This window comes from Myotis yumanensis, unplaced genomic scaffold, assembly GCF_028538775.1.
Source record: "Myotis yumanensis isolate MYYU_CA2020_CCGP unplaced genomic scaffold, mMyoYum1.0.hap1 SCAF_2, whole genome shotgun sequence".
Lineage (NCBI taxonomy): Eukaryota > Metazoa > Chordata > Mammalia > Chiroptera > Vespertilionidae > Myotis > Myotis yumanensis.
This window is the reverse complement of record NW_027223753.1, coordinates 104,326,078-104,349,778: the sequence shown is the minus strand read 5'-3', so window position 1 is coordinate 104,349,778 and position 23,701 is coordinate 104,326,078. Positions and strand designations below refer to the sequence as shown.

At 41.6% G+C, this 23,701-nt stretch overlaps 1 protein-coding gene across 1 annotated transcript in view; it reads left to right on the top strand.

The window, feature by feature from the left end:
• The window catches only part of SLC9A9 (solute carrier family 9 member A9), a 766,430-nt gene that overhangs the window by 473,750 nt on the left and 268,979 nt on the right, over positions 1 to 23,701 (top strand). Inside the window, 2 exon segments of the mRNA XM_070403739.1 lie at positions 8,518 to 8,631; positions 10,111 to 10,222. Of these exon segments, the coding sequence (XP_070259840.1) occupies positions 8,518 to 8,631; positions 10,111 to 10,222 (226 nt within the window).

Sequence of the window (23,701 nt, the reverse complement as noted above, 5' to 3'; positions counted from 1 at the left end):
TAATAATTTTACCTAAGGAGTAATCACTCAAATGGGGAGAGAGATTTGTACAAAGGTACTTGATGTAGCATTGTTTATAAGGAGGGAAATCTGTAAACAACCAAATATATAATTGAAAAATCAGACAGGGGCCAAAAACCAGGACTACAGGCTTTATTAGAGAAGGACCTCCCGGGCTGTCTCGCAAGGGGAGAACAGCAGCATGTGCAGGGGTGGGCACGCCTTTGGAGGGGCGGAATGGAAAGGGGTGGGGGCTTAGTGTACTCAGCGCACACTGATTGGTGGCTTACCGCATTGTCCATATAGGACAAGGGCTTAGGGTATTTGGCAGGTGTGGATTGGTGGTCCAATGTATAGTCCATATAAGGTACATGGTTAGTCACTCAGGTATTTCCAGGCTGCAGATTACATCATACTCCACCCACCAGTTGGGGGGAGAGAGGATCTATCAATAATAATGGGTACAATGAAATAAAATTTGATAGGAAGATACCAGGGGTTATTGTACTGGCATTAAATATTATTTAGTTGATTCAAATTTTTTTGCCATGGTAAGAGACTGATAAAAATATTGAATTAATAAAGTAAGTTATATAAAAATATCAGATTTATGTAACATTATGCAAATTGTCTATGAATTGCTGAAAAAAATGTTCCACAGAAATATAAGTGCTTTTGTTATTGCTATTTGTATTTTTCTGCACTCAAAAACCATTTTTAAAGAAAATAAGAAAAATATTAGATTAGTAAGAATAGTTGATAACTTCCTGAAAATAAAAAGAAGAGTTGCTGTTTGAGCAAGGCCAAAGGAAGAAAACATTTGGAAAACTTTCTATTCAACTTTTAATTTTTTTGTTTTAATTTAATCTAGTATTTTTAACTATGAAAGTAACTCAGCTTCATAGTAAAAAGAAATAATAATAATAATAATAATACAAATGTCCATAAAGTGAAGTGAAACTTATCTGTATGTCTTGAGGAGAACTTAAATCAACCAGAACTGCTGATGGGAGTGCAAACTGGTGCCATTGCTTTGGAATACTGCTGGGTACTTTATTCCAACTATTTGTATAAATTCAAACGTATTCACAGCAGCAAAAGTCATCATAGCTCCAAGCTGGACACAACCCAAATGTCTGTCAATGGTGGAATGAATAAAATAAATTGTGGTATATTCATATACAGAAAAAATAAGGTACTTCTGCATACAACATTAAGAATCTCACAAACAATGCTGAGCAAAAGATAACAAATGTGAATTAGTATATATTATCTGTTTCCATTCATGTAAAACTGAAAAAACAGGGAAAGCTAACATGTCTGTATATAGTTGCATTGAGTGTGAAGGTATAACTGGGAAGGGGAACAAGAGTTATTCCTGGGTGCTAGTAATATTCTCTTTTTTTAAAAATTAAATCTTTATTGTTCAGATTATTACAGTTGTTCCTCTTTTTTCCCCCATAGCTCCCCTCCACCCGGTTACCCTCCCACCCTCTGCCCTCACTCCCCCACCAATGTCCTCATTCATAGGTGCACGATTTTTGTCCAGTCTCTTCCCGCATCCCCCACACCCCTTTCCCCCCCAAGAATAGTCAGTCAACTCCCTTTCTATGCTCCTGATTCTATTATAATCACCAGTTTATTCTGATCATCAGATTATTTATTCACTTGATTTTTAGATTCACTTGTTGATGGATGTGTATTTGTTGTTCATAATTTGTATCTTTACCTTTTTCTTCTTCTTCCTCTTCTTAAAAGATACCTTTCAGCATTTCATATAATACTGGTTTAGTGGTGATGAACCCCTTTAGCTTTTCCTTATCTGTGAAGCCTTTATCTGACCTTCAATTCTGATGATAGCTTTGCTGGATAAAGTATTCTTGGTTGTAGGTTCTTGGTATTCATTACTTTGAGTATTTCTTGCCACTCCCTTCTGGCCTGCATAGTTTCTGTTGAGAAATCAGCTGACAGTCGTATGGGTACTCCCTTGTAGGTAACTGACTTTTTTTCTCTTGCTGCTTTTAAGATTCTCTCTTTATCTTTTGCTCTTGGCATTTTAATTATGATGTGTCTTGGTGTGGTCCTCTTTGGATTCCTTTTGTTTGGGGTTCTCTGTGCTTCCTGGACTTGTAAGTCTATTTCTTTCACCAGGTGGGGAAATTTTTCTGTCATTATTTCTTCAAATAGGTTTTCAATATCTTGCTCTCTCTCTTCTTCTGACACCCCTAAAATTCGGATGTTGGTATGCTTGAAGCTGTCCCAGAGGCTCCTTACACTATTTTCGTATTTTTGGATTCTTTTTTCATTTTGCTTTTCCGGTTGGGTGTTTTTTTTCTTCTTCATATTTCAAATCTTTGACTTGATTCTTGCGATCCTCTTGTCTGCTGTTGGGAGTCTGTATAATATTCTTTATTTCAGTCAGTGTATGCTTAATTTCTAGTTGGTCCTTTATCATAACCTCGAGGGTCTCACTAGATTTCTTGAGGGTCTCATTAAGTTTATCGGCGGTTTCTAGAAAATTCTTGAAAAACCTTAGAAGTGTGGTTTTGAACTCTATATCCAGTAGTTTGCTTTCCTCCATTTCTGTCATTTGTGTTCTGTTTCTTTGTCTCGGCATTTTTTATGCTTTGCTGTGTCGATAGAGTGGCTTTGTGTGCTAAGTGTCCTATAGGGCCCAGTGGTTCAGCCTCCCCAATTACCTGAGGTAGACACTCTTGGTGCACCCCCTTCTAGGCTTTGTGCACAGTCTTGTTGTAGTTAAACCTTGATTATTGTAGGTAACACTGGGAGGAATTGACCTCCAGGCCAATTGGCTGTGAGAATCAGCTATGTCTATGGTGGGAGAACTTCTGTGCTGAAGACACCCTTATGGGGCAAGACTTGCTTCAGTGGGGCATTGGTGCTCACTGAGTCTGCCTCCTGAGTGTGTCCCTTATGGATCTGAGGAGTTGTAATTGGATGGTCCCACTCTGACCACTGGGTACACTGGCTCTTGGATCTAAGGAGGTGCCTGAGGCTACCCAGCAGAAGCCAGCTGTAAAGCAATGCAAGTTGCCATGGGGCCTTGGGCCAGCTGCAGTTTGTTAAGTAATTTTCATATTACAAAAGGCCAGGCCTTTCATATGCAAAAGCCTCGTGTATGGCTTGGGTGGGGCGGGGTCCCAGGGGATCAACAGGGAGGGCAGAGCAAGCAGTATGGCTGCTCTCAGTCCTGCCCTCAGAGGCCCTGGCAATTGCTGCGAGCGCCTCTGAGAGAAAGCTGCCCTCGAGTTCCCACCAATGCCAGAAAGTCCTGTTTCTCCCGTATGAGTCTGGGTCTCCAGAGACTCGCCCAGAACTGGAGCTCAGAGCTTGAGACTCCCTCCCAATTGAAAAAGATAATCGTGTCCTCAGCCACCAGCCCTCTCTGCATGCACCTCCGCACCTTTGTATTTTACTTCCACACCGCACCTCCTCTGAGTCTCGGTATGCTTTTCTCTTTCCTTCTAGTTGTAGAATTTCCACTCAGCCAGCCTTCCTGTGGTTCTGGATAATGTCCGTTTTGTCTTTTAGTTGTATTTTTGAAGTGGTTGTGTGAGGCAGCAATCTCCGGTGTTTACCTATGCCGCCATCTTGGTTTCTCCCCTAATATTCTCTTTTTAAATCGTAAACTATAAATATATGACAAAGTTTTTTCCAAGTGACCTTACCAGGTAGCTCAATTGGTTAGAGAAGCATTCTGATACTCAAAGGTTGTGGATTCAAACCCTGATGTTTCTCTCTCTTTATCTCTCCCTCTCAATCAATAAATAAATTTAAAAAATCTTTTCTGAGTGATTAAGCATCAATAAAAATATTTTTTAAATGTACAAAAATAACCAGGAAAATTCTGAAGAAGATAGAGTATGGGAACAGTTTATATCTATGAAATGTTACAATGTATTATGGATCTACAGTCATTAAAAAGAATATGGTATTAGTACAGTAATAGATAATAGTCAAAACAAAGACCAGGTCCAGAAGTGGACCTAAATGGAAAAATCAAAGTTTTATACAATGTGTATGTGAACAGTTACTTGTAATTTTGGTCAGTGTTAGATTTCAATAAATTAACTAAATCAAGTAAAATCCGAGTTATACAAAGGAATAAAATCTCTAAAACAAATATTTAATATCATGGGTTCCTAGCTAAAATGTATAGGACAAATTCCCATCACATCTAAACAATCAACAGAAAAAAACCCAAAACCTGATTTTACTCATATGCTTATTTGGCCCATTAACATGAGAAATTGATTAAAATTGGGTGTCGGTAGTGGGCAGGGATAACAGACTTTGTTACTAACTGGAAAAAGTCAAAAAGTTGACCACCGTGCTTTTCTTTATCATCTCTGCTAAGTCAGAGAGCTGTTTCATTTTGCTTTATTAAACTGGTGCCAGACTATAAAGGAGTTTGTAGCATTTTAAGTGATAGAAACCCCACCTCAAATAAAAAGTGATTTCTTTGTTTCTTTTAAAAATCCAAGGGTAGATTTTGTTTTGGGAGAGGTTGAATACAGTTGAAGATTAAGTAGTGTCATCAGGTGGCTGTTTCCTGAATTCACAATATGGCTAGCAGCAGCTCCCTGGCCTGCATCCTGCTGAATTCCCACACAGTGAAAAGGTAGGGTCTATGTCCCAGCAATCTCTGTGAAGGCCTCAGGACTCTAAATGGATCACACCCATTTAGAAGCAAACATGTTGGCTGGAGAAATGCTTTGATTGAAGTAGTTTATTTATTTATTTATTTATTTATTTATTTATTATTAAATCTTTATTGTTCAGATTATTACATTTGTTCCTCTTTTTTCCCCCCATAACTCCCCTCCTTCCAGCTCCCTCCCCACCCTCCGCCCTCACTCCCCACCCACTGTGTTCATCCATAGGTGCACGATTTTTGTCCAGTCTCTTCCCGCATCTCCCACACCCCTTTTCCCCCCAAGAATAGTCAGTCCATTCCCTTTCTATGTCCCTGATTCTATTATAATCACCAGTTCATTCTGTACATCAGGTTATTTATTCACTTGATTCTTAGATTCATTTGTTGATAGATGCATATTTGTTGTTCATAATTTGTATCTTTACCTTTTTCTTCTTTTTCCTCTTCTTAAAGGATACCTTTCAGCATTTCATATAATACTGGTTTGGTGGTGATGAACTCCTTTAGCTTTTCCTTATCTGTGAAGCTCTTTATCTGACCTTCAATTTTGAATGATAGCTTTGCTGGATAAAGTAATCTTGGTTGTAGGTTCTTGCTATTCATCACTTTGAATATTTCTTGCCACTCCCTTCTGGCCTGCAAAGTTTCTGTTGAGAAATCAGCTGACAGTCGTATGGGTATTCCCTTGTAGGTAACTGAGTTTCTTTCTCTTGCTGCTTTTAAGATTCTCTCTTTGTCTTTTGCTCTTGGCATTTTAATTATGATGTGTCTTGGTGTGGTCCTCTTTGGATTCCTTTTGTTTGGGGTTCTCTGTGCTTCCTGGACTTGTAAGTCTATTTCTTTCACCAGGTGGGGGAAGTTTTCTGTCATTATTTCTTCAAATAGGTTTTCAATATCTTGCTCTTTCTCATCTTCTGGTATCCCTATAATTCTGATGTTGGTACATTTGAAGCTGTCCCAGAGGCTCCTTACACTATCTTCATATTTTTGGGTTCTTTTTCATTTTGCTTTTCCGGTTGGGTGTTTCTCACTTCTTCGCATTTCAAATCTTTGACTTGATTCTTGCGCTCCTCTGGTTTGCTGTTGGGAGTCTGTATAATATTCTTTATTTCAGTCAATGTATGCTTACTTTCTAGATGGTCCTTTATCACACCATCAAGGGTCTCATTAGATTTCCTGTACAACTCATCAAGTTATCGACAGCCTCTAGAAGCCTCTTGAGAGACCTCAAAAGTGTGGTTCTGAACTCAATATCCTCCCTTGATAGTTTTGTCCTGTTTCTTTGTCTCCGCATTTTTTACGCTTTCTTGGTACACCCCCTAGTGGTCTTTGTGCGCAGTCTTGTTGTAGTTAAGCCTTGATTGTTATAGTTAATACTAGAGGGATTTGACCTCCAGGCCGACTGGCTGTGCTAATCTAGCCTTTGCCTGAGGCTATCCGGCAAATGGCTCTGTGCAGGGCTTGGGCGGGGCGGGTCCCATGGGATCAACAGGGCCGAGGAGGGAGCAGTTATGGCTGCTCTCAGTCCGTCCCCAGGGGCTCCGCCTCTCTGTCCCAGCAACAGCTGCAAACCTTGGAGGGACCGTAGCCAGACAATCCTGCTTCTCCCTTTTGAGTCTGGGTCCCTAGAGACTCACCCGGATCTGGAGCTCTGAGTCTGAGGCTCCCTCTGGATTGAAACAGACAACCACGCCCTCAGCCACCAGCCCGCGCCGCACGCACTCCCCAGCTTAGTATTTTACTTCAGCACTGCGCCTCCTCTGATTCTCAGTTCCTCCTAGTTGTAGAACTTCCATTCAGCCAGCCTTCCTGTGGTTCTGGATGATGTCCGTTCCATCTTTTAGTTGTATTTTTGAAATGGTTGTTAGAGGCAGCAAACTCCGGCATTAACCTATGCCGCCATCTTGGTTTCTCGAACACCATCAAATCTGATTGAAGTAGTTTAGTTCCACATCACATATTCCATATCTGAGCTATTCAGGCATCGATCTAGAGTGGGGGAGAAGATGAACCCCAAAGGGAAATCAGAGTGCAATCACCAAGAAGAGGTTCAGTGGACCCATCTAGAGTAAAATACACAGGGGAAGAGGCCCTATTAATTTAACCTTGACATGTTTATTAATGTTAAAGCTAGGTAGCTGTAATGAACTGAATGCATGTGCCCAATCCCCACCAATTCAGATGTTGATGCCCTCATCTCCAATGTGATGGTACTTGGAGGTGGGGCTTTGGAGAAGTGATTAGGTCATGAGAGCCCTCATGAATTAGATTAATGCCCTTGAGAGAAGAGCCTTGAGAGAGGGGAACTCTCCCTGCCAAACAAGGACACAGCAAGCAGCTGCTGTTTGCACACCAGGAAGAGGGCCCTCACTAGAATCAAATCATCCAGCACCTTGATCTTGGATTTCCCAACCTCCAGAGCTGTGAAAAGTAAGTTTGTGTTGGTTAAGCCACTTGTCTATATTATTTTGTTATGGCAACCCAAGCCAATTAAAACAGCCAAATCTCACTTTTTGAAAAAGTAAAGATTTAATGAGGTAGAAGTGTCCCCCATCCCCATATTTACACCACATTTTCCAGTTTCCTGTGGTTATCTGGATGGTAATGTTTGCTGAGATGAGCTGTCCTGGGATATGAAACACGCCGCGGGTAACGGATAATGATCGCTGCCACTGCAGGGAGACCATCTTGCGCCAGAGGAGCTGCATCTTTTTAATCCACTCTTTCTATTACTGGTTTAAATAATGTTTCTGACAAGATTCTGTGTGTGGTTTTTTGTTTGTTTGTTTGTTTTGTTTTTTGTCAGTAAACAGTTATTGGGCATTATTTGTAGGGCTGTTAATACATTACATGAAAAAAAATGAGCTATTTAAAAGCCAAGAGAAATACTTTCAGAAACATTTAGGTCTAAAATGAAGTTTTAGGAACTTCCAAATGAAAAGTCTGCAATACAAACTAAAGTCTCTTCCAAATTGGCCTTTGTTGTAGCCCTGGACACATTATTCCCTTTTTACTTCTAATCTGGAGCATGGATAATATTTTTCATGTTCAACTTAAGTTGTTTAGTTAATGGTCTAAGAATAATTTTGGGGAGCTTTCATCAGCATGGGTGTTAGTACGCCATTCCTCTGACTGAATGTGATATGCCTATTGTGTTCTTGCTGTATAAACTGATCCCTGGGATTAATCATCTTCTTTTTACCAGCTAGAAATTGTAGATGTTTAATGGATAGAACTATATCAATCAATTTAATGAGTCTCATTTAAGACATACTGATCATTATAATATTGAAGTATTATCAACATTCATCCTTATTCCTACTTTCTAAGTTTTCCAAGTTCATCCTTCCTGCCTGCCTGAGGAGAATAAAGTAGCTGAAGCTTTTTTCAAGTTCTGGGAATTCAAGTGCACCTACTGGGTGATCTGCAGAAAAATTCTAAACTATCTTTGCATTGTTTACTACAGTACACCTTAAGCAAATCACATAGCTTCCATTTCTGTGATGGAATATTCTGTCATCCCAGTAGGAAGTGTGCCATGAAGGATACACACTGGTTAAGTTGGCCCAGGGGAATCTCGGGCAGCTTTGCAGCTGGATAGGAAGGTGGGATGTGGACAGGGTTGCAGCACCTGTCACTGTGTAGAGAACCACAGGAGAGTCAGCTCACCTGACAACACAGGCAGCGTCCCTGTGCCCCTCCAGAAGATAAGCACAGGACAAAGGGACAGCCTTCCTAGATAAGGAGAGCCATCCAGTCACCAAACACATTATACAGGTGATTAAGTGAATTAAAACCTGAGTCATCATTACTGATTTTGGTTTCTGCTTTGTTTTCAGTTGTTTGAATTTATGAACTTCTTGGCTGAGAATGTCATCTTCTGCTACATGGGTCTGGCATTGTTCACATTCCAGAATCATATCTTTAATGCCTTTTTTATACTTGGAACCTTTGTATGCTTTGAAATACAGAATAGGGGCTGACAAAAGAGAACAAACTACTTACTTTTACCGATTATTCTGTTAAATTGTTAAAGTAATTTCCTCAGGCTTACTATAGGGCTCAAATTTAAGGTATATATGTAATTTCTAGTTAAATGCTTATGGTTAAACATAAGAACTTTGGGAAATACTGGGAGGGAGGAACTAAAGGAGAGTGACTTTTTTGAATATTCAAAATATGTTTAAAATTATGAATCATTTATATTAAAATTTCAACCCATTCTTTACAGAGAAATATATTTAACCTGAATTAGTATGATCAGAAGATTATTAAGCGTTAGAAATATTTTCATTACAGGATGGTAAAATCTTTTTAGTAAGGACTTTGAAATAGGATATGCAAAGTAAAGAGCAAATGAAATTAGCATGATGGATATGTTTCAATATCTTAATAATTGGGCACATGTAAGGTTATTTTATTAAGAAAACCTTTCCTATAAACAAAATAATAGAAAAAAATCTAAACCTCACTTTTAATGCAGAGGACTTTTGAGTGCTAGGCCTGGTGTGTAGGCACTCCCAATGGGAATGGGTATCTGAACAAAAGGATACTGAGGCACTGGGATGTCCCCAAGGACAGTCAGTGGCTGTCATCATTCTTTCCACTGGGAAAATGGACATACCCCCTCAGATTCCAGGAGGTGATCTTACAGCCAGGAGAGTCGACTCCTTTTTCAAAGCCCTGTTCTAACCAAGCACCTGCTTCCTGTTCTCTCTTCACAGAGCACTCAGCTCAACCCTCAGATTTCATCCAAAACCTGGTCTTAGAAGGAAGCTCCTCTTCCCAACAATTCCATCTCATTTGAGGGTAAACTAGACTAGGTAGACTATCAGGGAAGTGGTCCAAGATGACAAAGGGGAGAAATGACTACCACCAATATTTTCATAGATTTTAATGTGTACAGTTTGGATTTAGTAAAATGCTTCTTAAAGCATTAGTTGTATCATATGTTTATATAGGCAATTTCTCTCAAAATTAAATCCACTAAAAGAAAAAAAAAGAGTGAAGCTTGCTAGATACAGGGCCTATAATTGATGAACAGTGAGATGGTAATCAGGAGCCAAAGCACATGTATCCTTTCTGAAGCACTGCTCAGGAAGCATGCCACAACCCTGCACACTTGCTGCCTTCCTTTGCAGCAGAATTGAACATAAAGTCAGTCTCCAGCAACAATAAATATGATGAGAAAATTTACAGAGATTGAAATTGGGTTGGCTATTGTAAATCAAATGTATTCAAATATAAATATATATTATTTCTAAAAAGGAATTGGCATTGAAAGATGAATTTTGGAAGGAAGTTGGACATACATGTGTTGACATATTTATCCCTGTTTTCTGGGTCATAGTATAGAGAAACTAAAGGAAATGATATTTAAAGCTCAAGGACTAGTGCCCTTACTAAGTAATGCTTTCCTCAATGTTTCCCAGCTAGCAATTCTTGTTGCCAGAGCCTGCAACATCTATCCCCTCTCCTTCCTCCTGAATCTGGGCCAGAAGCAGAAGGTACCCTGGAACTTCCAGCATACGATGATGTTTTCAGGTATGTGAACTACATGCGGCATCAGCGCTACTGTTCTCTCCCATGTCACTATGTGGAAAACCACAGGGACACGTAGTGACATTCTGGGGAAGCATAACTCCGACTTACCCCAGCATACCCAGCATCATGCTGACACTCCATAAATTATGAGCAATAGTGGGGTTTTTCTTTCCAGAAAACAAATGAAATTAAAGGAAATCTTGTTGGAATGGCCTCAGGGTACATACAGCATCTGCCAGAAACTGGCCTAGAATAGGTATTTTCATATTGGGGAATTGTCATGATCATTTCAGAAATTGCATACTTGAAGGTAAGTATTCTGTAAATTATACCATCCTTGTCCAATGTTAAATCTCCTTCTCCTTAGAATCCCTGTTCCTTCCTTATGCTGAGCTCCAGGAAGGTCTCATGGTTAATACAAAAGCAAATCATATCTAAGTTATTAGTTGAGAAAAACCATGCCCCTTTATTAGTTGAAAAAACAAGTACTAATTGGCACCAAGTGCCAAGAGCAATTCCAGGGACTGTATGTGAGTCTGTCAAGATCTGTGCTCTCAAGAAGCTTATGTGCTACTTGCTTAAACCAAACCTGGAGGCTCCCTTTTCCAAAAGAAAATAGACCAAATGAATTTGATGACCCTGAACTACTCTGGGGATTGTGGTTTCTTTCTGTTCAATCAGTTTTCCTACCATTAGTCTTTCCTGTTTGGAGACCTTTCTCTTTACATGCTTTCTAGGTGTGTATACACTTACATTTCACTCACGGTTTATTGGATGATATAAGAGAGTAAAACAGTGACAACAAAACTCTTCTTCAGAATAGACCAAACAAAACAATTTCCAGGTATATAGGAAGATATGGAAAATATTTCAGAAGCTATCATTTATTGAATATTTACTATTTGCTACTCACTATAGATCAATCTTACGAGGTAGATATTAACTTTATTTTCTTCAAAGTAGAAGCTGAAATTCAGGACCTCAAAGACCTTAAGTAACTGCGCCAAGGACAAAAGCATTCTTGAGCTCAAGTCTATGAGACTCCACTTTAAACCCACCATAGTGTTCCAAAATCTACATTTTTAAATGTACTAGAAATAAAGGACTTGTTTCACCTTCAGTTTCATTCTATCCTGTTCTGCACAGTAAAGGGTGGCAACTCCCAGGCTGAGAAGGAGTTGTTTAATTAAGGGCAGGCAAATGGAGGTTCAGAGTTTAAAACCTCCCTCTGCAGGCCTCTGACAGAGCTTTCTGCATCCCCAGATATGTGAGAGTGGAGAGAGAGTCACAAAGAGCGTGAGCTGGACTGACAGGCCACCTTTGAGTTAGAACAATAAGAAACTGGTCATGAGTTGACATTTTAAGGGAAAGCAAAAGGCAAATTTAGTCACTTGTGCATAAGTGATGGGCTTCATTTTTGCAAAGTATTTCTAGGAGTAGGAAAGCACTCTCTCTTCTTTCCCATCATAACATCAGTAGATGTACTCTGGAGAACACTGGTTTGTTTTTAAAACTTGGATATTACATTTAAACAATGCTTTATTTTACAAATACTTTGAAGAAGGTGTAGGGTTTTAGATAGCTATATTGGCATATGAAGTATCTACCCAAATGGCCACCTGGCTTGATGGTTTCTCCAGGGTTTGGCAACTACATTTGCTGAGCTATAAAACTCGAGCTGCACTAAAACTGAGGGCCAAGAATATGGTGTGCAGGACTGGGAGAATGAAGAAGCCCAAATTTGGTGGTATCTTTATGATATTCTAAAGTAGAAAGTCAGCAAACTGTGGCCTTTGAAACATATCTAGCCCATGCCAATTTTGTAAGTAAAGCTGGAACACAGCTAGATCCTTTAAAAGAAAACAAAAACATATTGTCTATGACTGCTTTGCACTACAAGGTCAGTGGTGAGCTATTGCAACAGAAACCATATGGTCCACAAAACCTAAAATATTTACTATCTAGCCCTGTTCTAAAGCATCTTCACCCTCTAATGGGGTAGTCATTGTTGGTTTAATTCAGGGAATGCCAATCAGCTACTTCTGTCTTTAAAAATACCATCATACAAATATTTCAAGACATCTACATACATATAACTATAATGCCCAGAGAAAGACACCCGTTGTCTTCCTCATTGACTATCCATGTCATCTGCGGATCATCCAGTCACTTACTGTTAGCAGTTTAGCAGTTTAACCTCAAGGGTCAGTGTCATCATGGGCCAAAATGAGCTTCTATTTACAAATTTGACTGCATTTTTTGTTTTGAACACTTTTCACACTGAAATGAATCTGAACAACAAAGAGATTGGGTTACTTCATATTGTTATTACATGTTCATATTGATATTCCTTCATATATTGAAAAGCACACTAAAATTTGTCTTTTTAGCTTTAAAATGAAAAGATTGCAATGTTATTTGGAATCACAGATGCTCAGCTTGAAACTCACTCTAGACTTTTCTAAGACCTCTCCTGAGCAATGTTTTGAGACCCATAGGTAGGACAAAGTAGGCTAGGCATATTGGTCTCTTTCCCAGAAAGAGAGAGAGGAGATTGGGCATCTTGCTGACAATCTCAAGATAAACTAGAGATGAAATTGAGACTTACACTCAAGCTTCTTCATTTTGAACTAGAAGGAGGCACAGAAGCACCTGGGCAGGTTGAAGGAGCCTGGCATATTTCAGAGAATATGCCCCTCTGATGTGTCCATTTCTGCGGCACTTTGAAAAGATACTGAAACCCTGATGTATCCTATCATATAAACTAGGAAGAGTTTTAGCAAGGACAGTGTGACCACAGTGCACAAATGTAGTATAAAATCTTATCCATGAGTTCACACAGCACCAGGTCACCAGGCTTTGCTCCTAAATTTGTTTGTTGCCTATTTGGTTCTCCCCAGAATATGTTGGCATTCAAATAGATGCCAGCAGCAACAGATTAAGAGAAAGGCATGGAAGAAAAACTGTAAATTAAGAAAAGTTTTCTCTTTCTTTCTTATTTTTTATTGTTGACACTATTACATATGCCCCCCCCCCCATTTCTCCTCTTTGCCCACCTCCACCCAGCAAGAAAAGTTTTTCATTAGCATTTAAATTTCCTTTCAATGGTGAAAGATTGCCATTATTATCCAAGTTTGGGGACATCAGTGTTCTACAGAAGGATAGTTTCAGAACCACCATCAGTGTATAGGAGACTATCTTTCTCAGTGTGTTTCTGGTGAGCTATCAGGCAATGATCACAGTCATCTTGAGACTTTGACTCATAAGTGGCTTTCCCCAGCTCATGCATCAATTCAACAGGAAGAAAACATTCATGGAATTCGTGAAGGTGAAGAGCCAGTATCACTGCTGCTGCAGTGCCTGGGAACAGGACTCCATGTTTGTGACTTTCCAAGCTAATGGAAGTCCATTAGGCCATCAGGACTGTGTCACAGCAATCACCAGCCACCAGTAAAAGGACACTTCCATGTGCTCTCTTAATCCTTGATGCCCAAAAGTGTGGTCCTCAGAACAGCAGCTTTGCCATTGTGGGGGAGCTCCTACTTGTGCATGTAAGCATGTGAGAAGGACATCCCAGAATATAATGGCAGTTCTTATCTCTGTTCTGAGCTGTCTCTTCAGCTTATTCCTCCCACCTCTTTCTGTTTTCCTTAGACACTCCTGGATTCCAATCTTGCTTCTTACTCTTTCATTTTCCATACGATCAGCACAAAACTATTTAGCCAATCACTGCATTTCTTCCCGTTCCTTGAGCATGCTGAGTTCTTACACTATTCGCCCAGATTCTCCTGCTGCCCAGAATCCTTTCCATACCTCCTGTCTTCACTTTTTTAATCTTTAGATTTGGCTAAGACATCACTCCCTGTAGGAAGCCTTGGTAAGTCTTCAAGTGTGGGTGTGTCCCACTCATCTGTTTTTATAGGCCCATTGTTTCTCCTCTCCTAGGACCCATCACATTCCACTGTGATTTTCGGTTTACCTGCCCGTGTGCCCCTTTAGACTGGGAGCTTCATGAGGCCGGTGCTTATTTGTTTGGTCCCCTCTTTACCTCAGCACCCAGCACACTATAATTTAAAAAAAACACAAAAGGTTTTATTTGTTGATCTTTGTCTTAAAATTATTGTCGCTTAGTTCTCACCTGTGGAACCAGGCAAGCCTGGTCTGAGAGCTTCCAATTCTGGAACTGAAGCTTGCTGGACTGATGGAACAGGACTAGCCTTCCACAAATAACTGGTGGACAAATAGGCAAATGAGTGAACAAACTACAACATTGTCTATCCGACTAAAATTATACATTTCATTAAAATGCTGCTTAAGCAACAATAATTTTAAGAACTGAGATCAACAAATAAAACCTTGTTTTTTAAATGGAAGAAAATGTTTTTCCTATACTCACTTCCCTGAGTGCTGACAATAGTAAACATTGTTAACACTTCCTCAAACATTGCATTAGGATCTGAGGATACTTTTTAAAGCTTTGCTTGCTTTGTATTGCGGGGATGTGTTTGTTTTCCAGTTAAGAACCTGAGGTCTCATTTAAAACTCAGGAACTTTAACAGTAGGTGATTTGAATCAAGAATCAGACTAAATCTAACTTCAAATTAGGAAAAAGATTTTCTTTAATGTACATACAAGAGTTATCTGAGATTCTGAGCCATCAAGCAACAGGACTTTTTCTTTACTCTCCTCTCTTCCCTTGTTCCATACTTCCAGAGAGAGACAGCCTGGAAGACACCAATATTTCTGTCAGCATTCATTGCCAGGCCTGCCTCTGCAGACACTCACCCAGAGTCCAGTGACTGTCATTTCTTCTGTGCTATGTAAACTTACTGTCACAGGAGTACATGCTCTCAGGCCAGGGCGGATGTTAACATGGGGGTGGAAAAATGCCTCTCCTCCAGAGGCTGCTTCAGATATCACCAGGCTCCTTCCGTTTTGTAGCATTATCATTCCCTAAGCCAAGGGTCCTAAAGTGGTCCCTGAACTAGGAGTGTCACCAGCGATGTTGGCTCTTGGTTCTTGATTTCAGCAAAGAAAGAATTCAGAGCCAAGAACTCTAGCGCAAGGGGAAGTTTATTTAGCATGCAAAGTAAAAGTACACTTAAAGTGAAGACTGGAGCAGAATGCTCAGAGAGCTGCCTTGGTCCTTTAGAAAGAAAGTCACAGAGGCAGAAGAAGTGAGCCAGCTGGGCTGCATGAACTCTGGAATCAGGTTACAGAAGCAAAAGAAGGGGCTTGAAGGGGGTTATCCCAGGATGAGCTGCTGTAACCCAATGCTCCCCTAGTCGCAAGTCTTATGGGGACCCTAACAGAAAGAAAACAAAGATACAAGCCTAAAGAATGAAGGCATGGGCAGGTTCTGGAGAGAGAGCATGTACTGGGTCCTTTGTCTTAAGAGGTTTTTTGTTTTGCTTTTCAAGAAAAACAATCCTATCTAATAAAAGAGAAACATGGCAATTAGCCGTACCTCCGCTACCCTTCCCATTGGCTAATCAGGGTGATATGCAAATTAACTGCCAGCCAAGATGGCGGCCAGCAGCCAGGCAGCTTGAAGTGAACATGAGGCTTGCTTGCTTCAGTGACGGAGGACTCCAACATCCCTGCCTGCCGCTGCCGGCCTCAGAGCTTGAAGTTTGAAACATTGTTACAAATATAGAAGTTAAACAAAACCCCAGAAACCTGCTTTCAGCCAGCCGGGATCTCAGAGCTGGAGTTGAAACAGTGTTTCGATTATAGAACCCAAACAAACCAGATACCTGCTTTCAGCAGCCGAAGCCTAAGAGCTGGAGCCAAGGCTCAGAGCTAAAGCTGGCCCAGAATAAAAAAAAGAAAAAAAGAAAAAAAGGAGCAGTTGGGAGGTTCAGTCACCTGCCAGGCTGAAAACAGCCCTCAGCTCCTCACCCAGACTGGCCAGGCACCCCAGTGGGGACCCCTACCCTGAAGGGGTTGTGACCAGCTACAAACAGCCATCAGACCCTCACCCAGGCTGGCCAGGCACCCAAGCGGGACCCCCACCCTGATCCAGGACACCCTTCAGGGCAAACCATCCGGTCCCCACCCGTGCACCAGGCCTCTATCCTATACAGTAAAAGGGTAATATGCCTCCCAGCACCGGGATCAGCAGAGCTGCAAGGCCTCCCAGCACTGGGATCAGCGTGACAGGGGGCAGCACCCAAACCCCCTGATCGCCCTGCGGCTCTGTGTGTGACAGGGGGTGGGGCCACAACCTCCCTATCCGCCCTGCTCTGTTCATGACAGGGGAAGGCGCCCCAATCCCCTGATCAGCCCTGCTCTGTGCCTGATAGGGGGGAGCTCCCCAACCCCCTGATCACCCTGCGGCTCTGTGTGTGACAGGGTGTGGCACCCCAACCCCCTGATCGGCCCTGCTCTGTGTGTGACAGGGTGCGGCGCTCCAACCCCCCCCCCCCCCATGTGCCCTGCTCTGTGTGTGACGGGGTAGAGCCATAACCTCCCCATTGGCCCTGCCCTGAGTGTGACAGTGGCGGCACCCCAACCCCCTGATCGGCCCTGCTCTGTGGGTGATAGAGGGCAGCACCCCAACCACCCCCCATGGGCCCTGCTCTGTGTGTGACAGGGTAGAGCCATAACCTCCCCATCGGCCTTGCCCTGAGTGTGACAGAGGGCGGTGCCCCAACTCCCCTATCGGCCCTACTCTGTGAGTGACAAGGGGGAGCTCCTCAACCCCCTGATCAGCCCTGCTCTGTGAGTGACAGGGTACGGAGCCCCAACCCCCTTGATGGGTCCTGCTCTGTGAGTGACAGGGGGCAGTGCCCCAACCCCCTGATTGGCCCTGCTCTGTGTGTGATGGGGGTGGCACCGCAACCTCCCCATCGACCCTGCCTTGAGTGTGACAGGGGGCGGTGCCCCACCCCCCAATCGGCCCTGCTCTGAGCCTGACCAGGGCCTGCACCTAGGGATTGGGCCTGCCCTCTGTCACCCGGGAGCAGGCCTAAGCCAGCAGGTCATTATCTCCCGAGGGGTCCCAGACTGCAAGAGGGCCCAGGCCGGGCTGAGGGATCCCCCCTCCCCCCCGAGTACACAAATTTTTGTGCACCGGGCCTCTAGTCTTATTAATAAAAGCCTAAGTGGTCGTCATGCCCTCATGCCATGATGCCTTCATGTCGGAATGAGCGATCACCAGGAGGCTGTGTGCGCAGCGGGCACACGCGGGTGGGCTTGACGCTGCATGCGTGGTGGGTAGGCGGGGCCCATGGCTCTGCTCGGTGAGGCCTGGGGTTCCCGTGGCTCTGCAGAGAGTGGAGGCGGGACCCCCGCTCTGGTCTACCTCTTTGGGATAATCCACCAAGGAGCCCCAGATGGGTGAGTGGGGCCTACCTCTTTGGGGTGATCAATCATGGGGCTCCTGCACTGTGAGAGGGCACAGGCCAAGCTGGGGAATGCCCCCGCCCCCTTAGTGCATGAATTTCGTCCACCAGGCCTCTAGTTTTAAACATAATAATGTTGCATGCGATAAACATTAATATTTCAAGAAAAAATGATTTTAAATATAATATTACATGCAATAAAAATTAATATTTTAAGAAAAAATGATTTTAAATATAATAATATCACCAAAACTGTACTAACATAATATCATATCACAAAAGTTGTAGGAAATATTGAAAATCTCCAAATAACATGATTACTTCTATTATATTCTAAAATATTTTTTTCCTCTGGCTCTATTTGGTTCATCAGTTTATGTTGTTCATTATATTCCACAAATGAGTGAGATCATGTGATATATATCTTTCTCCAACTGGTTTATTAAACTTAGCATAATGCTCCCCAGGTCCATCCATGCTGTTGAAAATAGTAAGAGTTTCTTCTCTTTTACAGCAGTATAGTATTCCATTGTATAGATGTACCACAGTTTTTTAATCCACTCATCTGCTGATGGGCACTTAGGCTGCTTCTAAATCTTAGCTATTATAAAATGTGTTGCTATGAGCATAGGGGTGCATATATCCTTTCTGACTGGTGTTTCTAGTTTCTTGGGATATAGTCCTAGAAGTGGGGATTACTGGATGAAATGGAAGCTCCATTTTCAGTTTTTTGAGGAAACTCCATACTGTTTTCCACAGTGGTTGCACCAGTCTGCATGCCCACCAGCAGTGCAAGAGGATTCCTTTTTCTCACCAGCACTGTTCGTTTAATGATTTGTTGATGACAGCTATTCTGACAGGTGTGAGATGGTACCTCATTGTCATTTTGATTTGCATCTCTCGAATGATTAGTGAATTTGAGATGTTTTCATATGTCTCTTGGCCTTCTGTAGGTCCTCTTTCAAAAATTGTCTATTTAAGTCCTTTGCCCATTTTTTTATTGGATTGTTTATCTTCCTTTTGTTAAGTTGTATGAGTTCCCTGTAAATTTTGGAGATTAAACCCTTGTCTGAGATAACATTGGCAAATATGTTCTCCCATGCAGTGGGCTTTCTTGTTGTTTTGTTGATGGTTTCTTTTGTTGCACAGAAGCTTTTTATCTTGATGTAGTCCCATTTGTTTAATTTCTCCTTAGTTTCCATTGCCTTGGGAGCTGTATCAGTAAAGATATTGCTATGACATATGTCTGATATTTTGCTGCCTATGGATTCCTCTAAGATTTTTATGGTTTCCCGTTTTACATGTAAGTCCTTTATCCATTTTGAGTTTAGTTTTGTGTATGGTGTAAGTTGATGGTCTAGTTCAGTGGTCGGCAAACTGAAGCTTGCGAGCCACATGCGGCTCTTTGGCCCCTTGAATGTGACTCTTCCTAAGTCTTAGGAGTACCCTAATTAAGTTAATAACAATGTACCTACCTATATAGTTTAAGTTTAAAAAATTTGGCTCTAAAAAGAAATTTCAATCATTGTACTGTTGATATTTGGCTCTGTTGAATAATGAGTTTGCCAACCACTGGTCTAGTTTCATTTTTTTGCATGTATCTGTCCAATTTTCCCAACACCATTTATTGAATAGACTGTTTTGGCTCCATTGTGTGCTCTTGCCTACTTTGTCAAATATTAATTGAGCAAAATGGTTTGGGTCAATTTATGGGTTATCTGTTCTGTTCCATTGGTCTATATATCTGTTCTTGTGCTTGTACCAGGCATTTTTAAGTAATATACCTTGATAATACAGCTAGATATCTGGTATTATGATCCCTCCAACTTTGTTCTTCCTTCTCAGGATTGCTGCAGCTATTCGGGGTCTTCTTTTATTCCAGATGGATTTTTGGAGAGTTTGTTCTAGGTTTGTGAAATATGCCATTGGTATCTTAATGGGGAATGCATTGAATCTATAGATTTCTTTGGGTAGTATGGACATTTTAATGATGTTGATTCTACCAATCCATGAACATGGTATATTCTTCCATTTGTTTATGTATTCCTCCATCTCTTTTTTGAGTGTCTTATAGTTTTCAGAGTACAGGTCTTTTACCTCCTTACTTAAGTTTATTCCTAGGTATCTTAATTTTTTTTGATTCAATGGTAAATGGGATTTTTTTTTTTTTTTTTTTTAGTTTCTCTTTCTGGGAGTTCATTGATTGCTGTATAAAAAATCCATAGATTTCTGTTGTATCCTGCTACATTGCTGAATTCATTTATTAAGTCTAGTAGTTTTTGATGGAATCTTTGGGGTTTTCTATGTACAATATCATGTCATCTGCAAATAATAACAGTTTTACTTATTTTCTAATTTGGATGCCTTTTATTTCTTCTTCTTGTCTGATTGCTATGGCTACCATTTCTAATACTATGTCGAACAGGAGTGGTAAAAGTGGGCATCCCTGTCTCATTCCTGTTCTTAAGGGAAATGGTTTTAGTTTTTGCCCATTGAGTATGATGTTGGTTGTAGGTATGTCATATAAGGCTTTTATTATGTTGATGTTTTATCCCTCTATTTCCACCTTCCTGATAGTTTTTATCAAAAATGGGTGTTTGGAATCCAAGATGGCTGCCAGCAGGATGGCAGTGAGGGAAGGGTGTGAGTGAGTGAGGGAGCAATAGGAGAATGGGTGGATGTGTGGAGTGTGTGAGTGTGTGTGTGTGTGTGTGTGTGTGTGTGTGTGTGACAGTTATATTCCGCAGAACTTTTAGAGGCTGGTGGACCACGTTCCCCTAGCCGGGCAGCCTCTTCTTCCACTGCAATCTCTTCCGGGAGGCTGGCTCTGCAGTGGAGGGAACACTATCTTGAAGGGGAAAGATGCTGTGACTGGGAACCCAGCCTCACCTCTATCTGGGGAGCCCTCAGACAGCACCCGGGACCCTATAGCCACACTGGCCATTGACCGTCTGCCTTGGCTGCAAACCCATGAACACTGAGACTCCAGCCTCCCTGGCCACAGGCTTCTAAAATATTTGTCTGGGGGGGAGACAAAATGGTGGCCAAATAGGCGGATGGGTCCTGCACCTTCTCACAGAGAAGATAGAAGAAACAACTAAATCAAATAACATCCATCCGGAATTGGTAAATTAAACACAGCTGGTGAGACAACCCATGGCCAGAAAGGACAGAACATACTTGGAGAACAGTAGGATAGGGGATGTGGGCTGGAGGGAGAGACACCCAACTATGGGGACAAGAGGGTCAAAAGGAAACTGTGCTGCACCAAGTCTGTGTTCCTTGGGGACACGCGAAACACTCAATTGTGGAAGGTGGTCCACAAGGCTGCTGGCTGTAAGGGAATCCTATATAATAAGGGGCTAATATGAAAATGGTCATCACACTTTCACGCCCTGTTGCCCTTGCGCCCTCGCGCCGGGGCAGGAGGACCTGAGGCCACAACCCCGGCCCCAGCGCCTGGGCTGGGGGACCTGAGGCCGGGCTGGGGACCTGAGGTCATGCCCCCAACCCTGGCAACAGGGCCAGGGGACCTGAGGCTGCACCAGAGGACCTAAGGCCATGTCCCCCACCCGGTGGAGCTTGATGGGGGACCTGAGACTGCGCCCCTTGCCCTGCAGGGCTTGATGGGGGTGGGTCTGGCCGGGTCTGGGTCTCATGCGATTTTAAATCGCAGGTGGGTGGGCGGGGACTTGACTCTGGGTCCCACTGTGTGCCCCAGACTCTGACGGGAGGGAGATTTTCATGTACATTTTAGTAATTTTCTTTAATCTCTGACACTTCTATTATAGAGAAAGGGCAAATAGCAATATTAAAATATTTCCTCTAATTATGTCCCTTTTAATGTGCACCAATTTTGTACACCAGGCCACTAGTCTAGATAGAAGTCCACAGACGTGGGAGGCTGTGCTCAGAAAGGCAACCTGAAGTTCTGCACTGGCCATGCAGTTCAGGGTGAGAGAATTACGCAGCGGCATAGTTACTCTGTCTTTATATTTTCCTTGCTTTTACTCACTAAACCCAGTACATAGGATCTTTCAATTACAAACACTCACCGAGGCTGCAGTGCAGGGGAAGGTGGTTTTGTGGAAGCTGGGGACCAAAACAGGAAGAGGCAACCAGGAATCCACCTCTGGGGCAGTTCGGTCCCTCCAACCCTAAACAGCCATTTTTTCTCCTGAAGATCAGGCTCCTCCTAGCAGTGCAGCTGCACCAAGCCTCAAGTTCTGCAGGGAAACAAGGATTCTGAGTACCCCCAGGGAGCCCTCGGAGACTGGGTTGAGGGGCTATTTGGACCCAGAAACTAATATAGCAAAACCCCCACCTAAAGCCCGTGTCAGAAATAGATGCTTGTGTAAATACGACTAAAAGCAGGCAGACAAACAAAGCAGGCAAATTGTTCCTGCCTGCCTGAAACCAAGGCTGTGGAGACAGACACAGAAAAGCGGTGGACCGCTAGAAACTTCAACATGGTGCTGACTACCTAACAGGAAACTGAGAACAGTAGAGAAGGGTCTTAAACCAGTCTCCTTGGGACATTAAAACTCAGCTGAAGAAAGGAATACTTCACTACTTCAATATTTTATTTTTTATCTTTTACTTAAAAAAGGAAAAAAATTTATATTATTTTATTTATTTCATTTTTATTTATTATTATTATTATTTTAACTTTTTATTTTTTGGATGAGGGTTCTACATTCTATTTTAATTTTTGTATTATTACTTTACCTCATTGTTTCCTTTTTGCCAACCTTTTCGCCAACCTTTTCTTCCTCACTTCTCCCTTTTTCATCCTGTTTCTCTTCTCCTGTTCCTGCTTTAGATTTTCTCTCTCCTTTCTCTTTACTCCTTGATAAAATTGATCTTCTTTATCTGCTTTATTGATGCATTACTAGTATTCTGTTGGCTTATTCATGTATATAATTTCGTCACCCCTGCTAAAAGTCCATGGACCCTTCTCTTTTCTTTCTTCACGAGTCAATTTTTTATTTATTTGTTTTTTTTGTCTCCTCACTTGCTCTCTTCTTTTCCTAAATGCTTAATTAGTTCCAACCACCAAAATTAAGCCTATTTGCTCTCTATTCTCCTTTTCCAAAAATAGGTGGATAAATATATAGATAGATATATTAAAGAAAGGGGGATTTTTTATTTTTATTGATTTTTTGTTTTTTACTTTTCTTCTTATCCACTCATTCTCTTTCTAACTCCTCTATATTGAACCGTGGCCATTCCCTCATTCATTCAATTCCTTTACCTTACCTTCTGGAAATAAGCTCTGCCTCTTTAGATTCAGCTCCCCCCTTTTTTCTAGGTGTTTGTTATTTGCATTTTTTGGTTTATTTGTTTTATGGAGTTTTCTCCCCATATACGTATATTTATTTTCTGCTTGCTTTTTTTTTTCCTTCTTTTTCTTTTCTCTATTACCTTTTTCCTTTATTCAATATCATTTTTGTTCTCTTTTTGCTCCTTTAATTTTTTTTTCTCTGGTGGTCACCTTTATTAGGGTTATCAGTGTCATGAATACATTCATGTTTTGTTCACTCTGCGTCATGTCTTATCAAGTTGTATTTTGTGCATTTCAGTCAACATGGTAGAGAGTGAGCCACATAATCAGACACCCTGAGAGGAGCAAAAATGGGGAGACAAAGAAACAGCCCCCATACGGAAAAAAAAGAAGGAATAAGAAAAGGAAGTAAATGAAATGGAGGCAAACAATTTGTCAGAGAAAGAATTCAGAGCAATAGTCATAAGGACGCAAAAAAGGATGGAAGACAAATTCAACAACATGTGTAAGAATCAAGCAAAAATGAAGAACCAGGAGGAAATGAAGAATGACTTATCTTCAAAAAATGAACACAATGGAAAGTTTCAGTAGTCCACTAGAAGAACCTGAGGACCGAATTAACACACAAGAAGATAAGGTAGAAAAAACACACACACACACAGAGCAGCAACTGGGGGAAAAAAACTTATAAAGCAGGAGGAGAGCCTAAGGGAGCTTTAGGACAATATGAAATGAGACAATATCCCCATAATAGGGGTGCCAGAAGGAGTGGAAACTGAGCAAGGAATAGAATACTTGTTTGAAGAAATAATGACAGAAAATTTTCCTGATATTGGGAAGAAAAACTCA